At 35.5% G+C, this 10580-nt stretch overlaps 1 protein-coding gene across 1 annotated transcript; it reads left to right on the plus strand.

Moving 5' to 3' along the window:
* The first annotated feature begins 828 nt into the window (after positions 1 to 828).
* On the plus strand, positions 829 to 6254 carry LOC100796572 (protein unc-13 homolog). The gene is made up of 5 exons (XM_003556880.4): positions 829 to 1519; positions 2799 to 3683; positions 3790 to 4248; positions 4389 to 4575; positions 4918 to 6254. The coding sequence occupies exons 1-5, from the start codon at positions 941 to 943 to the stop codon at positions 5859 to 5861; spliced, it is 3054 nt and encodes a 1017-aa protein (XP_003556928.1). The 5' UTR covers positions 829 to 940; the 3' UTR covers positions 5862 to 6254.
* Positions 6255 to 10580: the final 4326 nt, after the last annotated feature.

A 10580-nucleotide genomic window follows, 5' to 3' on the forward strand; every position in this document is an offset into this window, starting at 1 on the left:
TTAAATAATTATTTCCTAATATAAATTTATCAATTACGTAGAAAATGAAAAAATCATTTTCATAATTATCATAAATTAAAATAAATAAAATCAATAAATATCTAATTGAACATGTAAGTAAACTCTTTTTACAAAAAAAAATAGTAGATAAAATATATTTTTTTAATCGAAAAAAAAGCTTTTATTAAGATAGAGGATGGGTATAAGAAGTAACTAGTCTTACATAATGTAAACTATGTCACTGTAACAGAAAATAAAGCCAATCCTCTATCTCAAAATCCAACCATACGAAAACATAAATTTATGTAATGAACGTGTATATTCTTGCTTTTTACCTCTTCTATGTACAACTAGTAACTTTTCAATTAGTTTTACTATATTATTGTATACATATATTAATATTTCTCAAAATATTTGGGGGTCGTGGCTCCCCTGTCCTTATAAAGATCCGTCCATCCTTAACAATGGTTAACAAGATATTAATTTGATTATGTTAATTAATTCTTGCGTATCACAACGAAAACATAATAATGCAAATAAGAACAAAAAGTTCAGAAAAAAAAACAAACAAAAAAGACAAAAAGAAAATGCTTCCGAGAAAAATGCATTCAAATGCACACAAGTCTTTTATTTTGGCAGATAGATCACCTTTTGTTTGTTTCACGTATTCTTCGCTAATGACAACGTGGGCAAACCCACAATCATTCATATCTTTCTCTCTCTCATGCACCATCCATGCAGAAAAGTGCTGTCATTAACTTAACGTAAACGAACACCATACCCTTATAATCCATGCGCTCTCTCTCTTATTCCCTCTTTTAACACAAATACACCACTCCCTTTCCCCACCCATTTTTAATAAAATATATATATAGTCATTGCGCTGGTTGCCGCCACCATTCACCGTTTTGGTTTCTGACCCACCATCCATCTTCTCCTTATGGGTCAGCAAACCCGCCGGGAGTCCTATTCCGGCCCCTTGCCTTCCACTGCACATCGAAAGGATTACAATTATAATTACTGTCACCACCGTTGTCATCATTATCATCGTGACCCACGTTTCTTCGAGTTTGTCAGCAAGAACGAGACTAGTGACTTAGTCTTGCCTTTCGACAAACTCGAGAAGCTAAGTCAGGATGACATTAGGGAATGTGCTTATGAAATTTTTTTCACTGCTTGCCGGTCTTCCCCAGGATTTGGGAGCCGGCAAGCGCACTCGTTCTCGTCATGGAATAACGAGGCAAAGTCAAGCAATGTGGTGATGTCGCCGACAAGTAAGGTGAAGCGGGCTCTAGGGTTGAAGATGTTGAAAAGGTCACCATCAAGGAGAATGGTGTCGGGTGGCAGCCGCGGGCCGTCATCGCCAGTGGGCGGAAGCAGCCCTTTTCATCAGACTGGGCCACCATTGAGGCCACGGCGGCCGATGACTTCTGCTGAGATTATGAGGCAGCAGATGAGAGTGACTGAGCACGACGATAACCGCCTAAGGAAAACCATCATGAGGACCCTCGTTGGCCAAGTATGTACACTGCATTTACGTAATTAATATGTTGTTAATTAGTAGTTATTTGTTCTGAAATTGTTTTGGCTATGATTTTCTGTTAAAATTAATTGATGACTTTGGAAGTTAAGCATATAGATTGAAGGTGAGGTATATCAATTAATTGGGGGATCTAAAATCCTCTTAGATCAGGTTGTTTCATGAGGGATAGGTTACATGGCCATTGACTTATGATATCTGTAAAAGTATGTATTTGTTGATTTTTTTAAAATGTTTATTAAATTCAGTTTCATCACAGATAAATTCTACTTCAGACAAAAAAATCATAGATAAATTATATGGTTTGATTTATTTTTCTAATCCTGATATTTTACATTACATTTTTAGTACTCACGTTACATTCTGTTTTTCTTTTTCATTTCCATCGTACCATTGTCACATTCTTTCCTATCTCTTTCTTTTCCCGGAAAGGTACATACATCTTCAAGAACTTCAAAATGATCAGTTTTCTTAATAACCTCATTATTATGATTTTTGTGATGTGTGCTATTGTATTTTCGGGTTCATTATTGACATTGACATGTAATATATAAGCATAACTGATCAATATGTGTGTGTGATAATTAAACAAATTATTACTCAGAAGTTCAAATCAAATAAATGACTAGATTTGTGAAACTGAATTACACTTTTTAAATATATTGAAAATAATATAAAATTATATATCAATTAACTTTTAAATAGATCTATATTAATGCTAAAACTTTAATCACGTTTCTAATGGTGTTTAATTCCTAAATGTATGATGTACTGTGACATTTATGAGGTTTTATATGTTGGATGACTTCAAGTTCATTTTGATTATTTTCCTCGAAGCAGGGGAAAAAGCAGAAGATTACATCTCTAATTGATTTTGTTGCTTCTCTTTTGCCCATTTTGGATTCCATTAGAGTGATTTCTTTTCATTTCCTTGACTTGATAACAACGAGTAATAATTTGAAGCCGAACATATTAATTAAAAATTATACTAGTTTGAGACTTGCTCTCGTGTTGATCTGCTTGTAAATATTCATCATTCAAAACCTTACTTTACAACAAAAGATTGCACTGCATTATTTTCTTGTGGTTCAAGGAACAAAACGGAGACATTGCTAATAGTAATAAGTAGAACATGCAAACAATGAAACTAGTTGACACATCTGAACTTTTTGTTAGATAGAGTTTGCTAACTTTACGTATAAACATGTAAAGCACTTGGCGTTAGTCTAACTATTTCAAAATGATTGCAACATTGCAGGCAGGAAGAAGAGCAGAAACTATCATTCTCCCCTTAGAACTTCTGAGGAACCTAAAACCTTCAGAGTTCAATGATTCCAATGAGTACCATATGTGGCAAAAGAGGCAGCTTAGAGTCCTTGAAGTAGGGCTCCTCACACACCCTTCAGTCCCTATAGAAAAAGCCACCACCTTCGCCATGCGCCTTAGGGACATCATACGTAGTGGTGAGTCCAAAATCATAGACACTGGCAAAAACTCTGACACCTTGAGAACCCTTTCCAATTCAGTGGTTTCCTTGGCGTGGAGAAGTTCCAACGGTACCCCCACCGATGTTTGCCACTGGGCTGATGGATTCCCTTTGAACATTCACCTCTACACTTCACTTCTTCAAGCAATTTTTGACAATAGGGATGACACATTAGTCCTTGATGAGGTTGATGAGCTCCTTGAACTGATGAAAAAGACATGGTCCGTATTGGGGATCACTAGGCCTATTCACAACGTGTGCTTCACTTGGGTGTTGTTTCAACAGTATGTGGCAACCGGGCAGATAGAACCTGATCTTCTATGTGCCACACATACCATGTTGAGTGAGGTGGCCATTGATGCTAAGAGGGAAAGGGAATCATTTTATGTGAAGCTCTTGACATCAGTGCTGAGTTCAATTCAGGGTTGGGCTGAGAAGAGACTGATTGATTATCATGAGCATTTCCAGAGAGGAAATATTGGCCAAATTGAAAATGTTCTTCCTGTGGTGTTGTCAGTCACAAATATTCTCGGTGAAGATCTCGTAATATCTGACAGTGGGGAAGGGGGAGAGAAGGGAGATATAACCATAGTGGACTCATCTGGGGATAGGGTTGACTATTATATTCGATCTACCATAAAAAATGCATTTGAAAAGGTTTGTTTTTCAAACCTAATTCTTCTCTTTACTCTTTAGTGTGTTAAACTATAGTGTTCGTGTATATATTTAGTCATAATGTGTTTTTTTCTTTTCATGAATGCAGGCAATTGAGGCAGTGAAAGCCAAGGCTGGTGAATTGGAAATAAAGGGAGAATTCAGTGAATTTCTGCTTCATTTAGCTCAGGAGGTAGAAGATTTGGCAATGAAGGAAAGAGAGAATTTTACTCCAATGCTAAAGAAATGGCATCCAGCACCAGGTGCAGTTGCAGCAATGATGTTGCACAGCTGCTATGGGCATGCGCTGAGGCAATATTTAGGTGATGTGACCTCACTGACTCATGAGACAGTTGAGGTGTTGCAAAGGGCTGAAAAGGTAGAAAAGGTTTTGCTCCAAATGGTGGTTGAGGAGGACTATGGTGAGGGTGAGGATAATGCCAAAACAGTTATGAGAGAGATGGTTCCATATGAAGTTGATTCAATCATATTGAATCTCATGAGAAAATGGATAAATGAGTCATTGAGCAATGGAAAAGAGTGTCTGCTAAGAGCAAAAGAAACTGAAGTAAGTTTTGGCTCAATTGTCGTCTTTCCATCAGAGATTAAAAGGAAGGACACAATTAAGAACATTTGATTAGATCATCGATTTGTTGTTTTTGATAAAAATGAGTATGAATTTTTATTTTCCTTTCACTTTCACTGCAGACATGGAATCCAAAGTCCAAATCAGAGCCATATGCACCATCAGCCGCAGAGTTGGTGAAATTGACCAAGACAACTGTAGAAGAATTCTTTCAGATTCCAGTAGGAATAACTGAAGATATAGTTCAAGAACTTGCTGATGGATTGGAAAGTCTCTTTCAGGACTACATGATGTTTGTTGCAGCATGTGGTAAGTACTGTGCTAGTACATAAAAAGTCAAAGTTGTTTTCTCTAGAGAATAAATAAAGCACAGCAAAACTATTACACTGGTGATTCCTATTTATTTGGTGCAACTAGGATGTTGTGCTTGCACATGGAATTGAGCAATTCTTACATGACTTCAGTACTGACTACTTATAGACACAACCAATCAAAAGTTTTAAGATAATACTAACACAACTTGAGATCAGAATTCAACAGGAACTTTACTATAAATTTAGTGCTTCTTTAGCTTTTGATTAAGAGTTACCACATTGATGCAAGAATTGAAATTTACTAATACAAAATGGTTACAACTCTGTTCTGTTTCAGGTACAAAGCAGAGCTATATTCCTTCACTTCCCCCTTTGACAAGATGCAACCGTGGCTCAAAGTTGATCAAGTTGTGGAAGAAAGCTAGCCCTTGTGGTGCTAATATCTCAGAGCTAGATAACACAAATGAAGGTCATAATCCTAGGCCATCAACTAGCCGTGGCACCCAGCGCCTCTATGTTCGTCTCAACACCTTACACTATCTCCTCTCTCACATCCACACCCTTGAGAAATCACTCTCTCACACCCCTGGTGTAGTCCCTTCTTCAAACCGTAAACATAGTGGTCCCTATTTTGAAATAGTCAATTCCTCCATCCCAGCAGCATGTCAACATGTCTCAGAAGTTGCAGCATACCGTCTCATATTCCTTGACTCCAATTCAGTCTTCTATGACAGCCTCTATGTTGGTGATGTAGCCAACTCACGCATTAGGCCAGCATTGAGGATCCTCAAGCAAAACATCACACTGATGACTACACTTGTGGCAGATAGAGCTCAAGCACTTGCAATGAAGGAAGTGATGAAGGCATCCTTTGATGCATTCCTCATGGTTTTGCTTGCTGGTGGAAGCTCAAGGGTGTTTAACAGGTCTGATCATGTGATGATCCAAGAGGACTTTGAGAGCTTGAACCGGCTTTTCTGCACTTGTGGGGAGGGACTAATAGCAGAAAATTTGGTCCAGAGAGAGGCTGCAGTGGTAGAGGGTGTTATTGCATTGATGGGGCAATATACTGAACAGTTGATGGAAGATTTCAGCATTGCCACATGTGAAACAAGTGGGATTAGAGTCATGGGTAATGGGCAAAAGTTGCCTATGCCACCTACCACGGGAAGGTGGAATAGGTCAGATCCAAACACAATATTGAGGGTGCTGTGCAGTAGAAAGGACAGAGCTGCAAATCATTTCTTGAAGAGGACATTCCAGTTAGCAAAGAGAAGGTGAAGCCAAAATGTCTTGTTGAAGTTTAAGCACAGAGATACACTATTGGCAATGATGCATATTGTTGCTCTACAATTCTTGCCTTGTGACAAAGTGGGGGAGCAGGGTTGTATATTTGAAAGCACACAAAGTGGTTGCCAAATGGAGAAAATATGGGCTGAAGAAAGCAATGCTTATGTTTTCATCATTAAGCATTGAAATGAATTGTATTTTAAATACCCTAAGATATTCTTTAATTGTTTTTTTTTTGGGAGATAAAGAGAGAAGGAAAAAATGGCAGTTTCTTAGCTTAGTTTGTTGATGTTGCATATATAAAGTAGGCCTACACACACTGCTCTGAGAATTTCTGTTTGTAATTAATCAATTAGCTGAAAGGGAAATGTATTTTCTTTTATAATTTTAGTGTCAACTAAAAGGGCTTGCAAGAAGGGCACTAATCAAAATGGAGTTCTAGAAGTTAATAACAAACATAACAAAATAAATAACAGTAACGATGTTTTCCAAACATCAGAAACAAATTTTTACCAAAATTGTTGCCAGAATAAGTTGACATTATTAATAAATCTGATACATGAGTGCACCGGTTTGATTTATTTAACAATCACTCTCGAGTTTAGGTAAATTTTTACTGAAACTTGTTAAACCTTTATAGCTATGTAGGGTTACTCGTTCCTTTTATTTTTTAGACATACTGAAATACATACAAACACTTAAATTATCTTAAATTATGGCCTGTACAGTTTTGCCCTGACATTTTATAATTTCACGTTAGTCATTATGTATTTCTATTTATTTATAATATATAAATTCTTAGAAGCACGTTGACATGTCAGATCTTTAGAAAGCTCAAATTCTTCAATGTCATCCTTTTTGAGTGTTCAATTTCAACATAAAGTTTGTAACAAATGATTTTCATGTTTCATATGTTACTAATCTCTCATTATACCCTATTTATTACATAAGTTACTAAACTCATTACCACTTGAGTGACCTCTCCTCTCATCAGCCTTTACCGTGTTTCCCAACTTCTGTAACTCCTATCTCTGCATTTAGTGTCATTACACTCTATGCTAATATAAATTTGGCTTAGAAACCATACACCTCTCCCTCATCCCCTCTCATTGCCCACGGCTAAGAACTTTCTTGAACAAGAAGATGGGGATATCATTGGATCCCCAAAACACAAAGAAATGACAGAGAGAAGTGAGACATTAGAATTGAAAAGATAACTCATGTTCAGACAAAGTTAATAGCATTCCAACATCAACAGAAAGTTACAGCAAACTGGAAAACCGACCTATTAGCAACAATAACAGGTTTATAATTGTGTCCAGGTTCTCTTCAATCTCAGTTTCATCCTTTTTTTCTTTCCATCACTCTTATTACACCATTTATCATATCTATGAATTTCTCTCACTTTGTTTATTTCTTCTCTCTACCTCTGTCTTTCTTTCACATATTTACTCCAAAATTGTCCAGTACAGGGTTAAGTTTTTATTATTTATATCAAATATCAATGTCATAAGTGAAGGATTCTAGTTGTTATGAAAATATTACAGTATTTATGACAAATAATTTCAAAATCTTTAATCAATATCATAAGTGGAGGGTTGTATGCATGTCTAAAGTCTGGTTTAATGATTTCATTATTGCAATACCATTATTGGTCCCAAGTTCCAGATATGACAATCCCTTGCTCTACCAACCAACAACAAAATCCAAAGTGGAGGGTTCTAGTTATCAACATTTCAATCTTTGATAAAAAAAAAAAATAATAATAAGATTAAATTACAGTAACACTCCCTGAAGTTTCATTTAATCTCGTCCTTCTAGTTTTTTCTACCCTAACCTCCCTTGAGTTTTGAAGTATTACACTTGTATGTTTGAAAATTACCCTGACACCCCCTCAAATCTTACACTAATATCCTCTATCGGGAAGGTGAATATAATGGTTTAAAAAGCTTAGGGATGTTGTGTAATTACATAAAACCTTATGGGAGGTTGCTGTAATTTGCTCAATCTTTTAATTTGGGTAGGAGAAAAAACTTGAAATATCCCTTTGAGCCATGTTTGTAGTTGGATTTGATCCGCAATAACTTTATCAGGTAATATATTGAAAGGCACCACAAAAAACCTGATAGTTGAATTTGGAATTTTGAAGAAGTTTAATATCAATATTCATCCCTGGAAAACCCCATTGCCTAAGCAAGTTTTATGGTCTCCACCCCTTTGTGGCTGGACAAAATGCAATTCAGACAGAGCAGCGAGAGGGTCTCCTGGAGTAGCATCCAGAGAAGGCACCTTCAGAGATTATAGAGGAAGCATTCTGGGATGCTTCTCTTGCATCTTGGTGTTACAACAGCTTTCAATGCTGAGCTCATTGCAGCAATGACAGCTATTGAACAAGCTTTTGATTGAGGATAGCACTCTTTTTGGCTAGAATGTGAGATCAAGTTTGGTGATTTCAGCTTTCAAGTCCCCTTCTCTTGTCCCTTGTAGGTTGAGAACAAGATGGTCTAACATCATCCACATTACCCAGTCCATGGGTTTTGTTGCATCTCACATCTATGGCGAAGGCAATAGCTGTGCAGATAGTTTAGCTGACCATAGTTTATCTACTCCTGGTTTTTCTTGGTGGAGCTTAGTGAAATGCATCGTTTCAATTCTTTTTTATATATAAAATAGTAAAACAACCCCCTTTGCTTCTAAAAACCCGAGATCCCCTCCCCCTCTCCTATTTTTATTTTTCAATAACCCACTCTCATCTCTCAAACCACTCCCATCTCTCAAACCCTCCCTCTTCTTCCCAATTTTTCATCTCTCAACCTTCCACTCATTTTCCTTCATTGTTCAAAAATTAATTAAGTTTATTGCATCTTTGTGTCACTCTCAAGCAAAAAAAGGTGATTGAAATAAAAAGGGAATACCACTCATTTTCTTAAAATTTATATTTAATCTCTTTAAGATAAATTTATAACCCATTGTGTTAGATAAGTATTTTATTGTATAGTTTAGTTATGGGTTGTGTGAGAAGGGTTAGAAAACTAAGTAATAGGGATTGTTGTGGTTTTCTCAAAACCCTAGGTATGCTGAATTTGGGAATTTTGCCTAATCTTTTGTTCGTTTTATTTTAAATGTTTAAATCCTGTGGAAAATACAGTAGTTGATCCTCCCAACGACATTAGAAGACATTGATTACGTTCTTTTTTATGTAAGTAGCTAATCTACTTAGCGACATTTTAAAATTCTTTTAGGAGAAACACGTAAACTTCAAAATATATTCTTTTGTAATCTTTGAAATTCTAGGAGTACTTGAGAATAAAGTAAAATGGTTATTTTCGCTTGATATGAATTTATTCTAAGATTTTTTATAAGGTATTTAAGAGTGGATATTGGATTATATTTTTATTGTATTTATTGTAAGTTTATGAATGATTGTCGTTCGCTACAACAAAAAGACAATGTATCCTATGAGTCAAATACTCATAGTATATATATGTTTTCCATTTGTTACAACGAAGAAATAATGTAGCCTATGAGTGTGTGTGTGTGTATCCATAGTTCCTAAAGATCCATTTACTGCAACGAAGAGATAATGTAGCCTATGAGGTAAATGTTGTAGTTCTATAATTATCATTCACCCCAACAAAGAGATAATGTGCTCTATTTGCAGATAGTAAAATGAAAGTTTGTTTATAAAGTTATTATTCTTGAGTACAAGTTTTTATGTAGTTCTAAAAGTTTTCAAGGGAGTATACAGTAGTTTCTAAAAGTAAAGTTTTATTTATTTTGCTTTTATTTAATGTCATTTAAATTCTTCCTGAAGGTAAAGACTCGTGTTATGTTGTGCTCTCATTCTAGTTTATTTTATATTTTATGCTTTCACTAAGTCTTCGTCACTTATCCCTTATTTCATTTTATTTTTCTCAAATACACAAATAGTGGAGTAGCTGACTTCCTGGGATTTGACTTACTCAGGAATTTGTTTATTTTTTTGGTAGACCTTGTTTGCGTTTGATGGAGAGTGTTTTTGTGACTCCAGTATAATGCAACTATAAGGATAAGGGTAGTAATAGATATAAAGAGAATTCCCTTATTTTGAAATTTAGATGATCTTATCTTATAGGCTTATGATGTAACTATGATGTTTTGAGACACTTTGATGATTAGTATATATGACCAACATTACTATTAGTTGATATTTTGGATAGCATGTCAACAGTCTGTGTTGTGATTTGTGGCCTTGATATCTAAATGTTGGATCTGGATATATATTTATATATATCGATTTGTTTGAATGTGATATGTTTCTACAAATTATTCAATATGAGATTTGTCCTCTTTTTAAGCTAAATTTTAGATAACTCCTTTTCGTTGATCTTTTAATTGTGATTTTGAGAGAATTCTTAGATTAACTAGACTAAGGAAATTATAGTATGTGCGTTAGTCATGATACAAGAATTAGTCGTGCACTTAGTGCCGCCTTTTATTGGGGAGGCTTTCTATAGAGATGGAACTCGTTTACCCCGTTATAGATTTCATTGAACCTTTGTTTGAGAATTAATTCCTCGTTTGCTTGTTGTTTTGTACTCTGTTTTCTCTTTTTGGAATAAAATTGGAGCATGTTGTATAGGATTTTAAGAGCTTTGGTGCCAACCTAGTTGGGATTAAATCTCTTGTTTTGATGCCTTGCATGACTCTTTTTTTTTTTTAATGGCATGA

The sequence above is a fragment of the Glycine max genome, chromosome 20 (assembly GCF_000004515.6).
Source record: "Glycine max cultivar Williams 82 chromosome 20, Glycine_max_v4.0, whole genome shotgun sequence".
NCBI classification, from domain to species: Eukaryota; Viridiplantae; Streptophyta; class Magnoliopsida; order Fabales; family Fabaceae; genus Glycine; species Glycine max.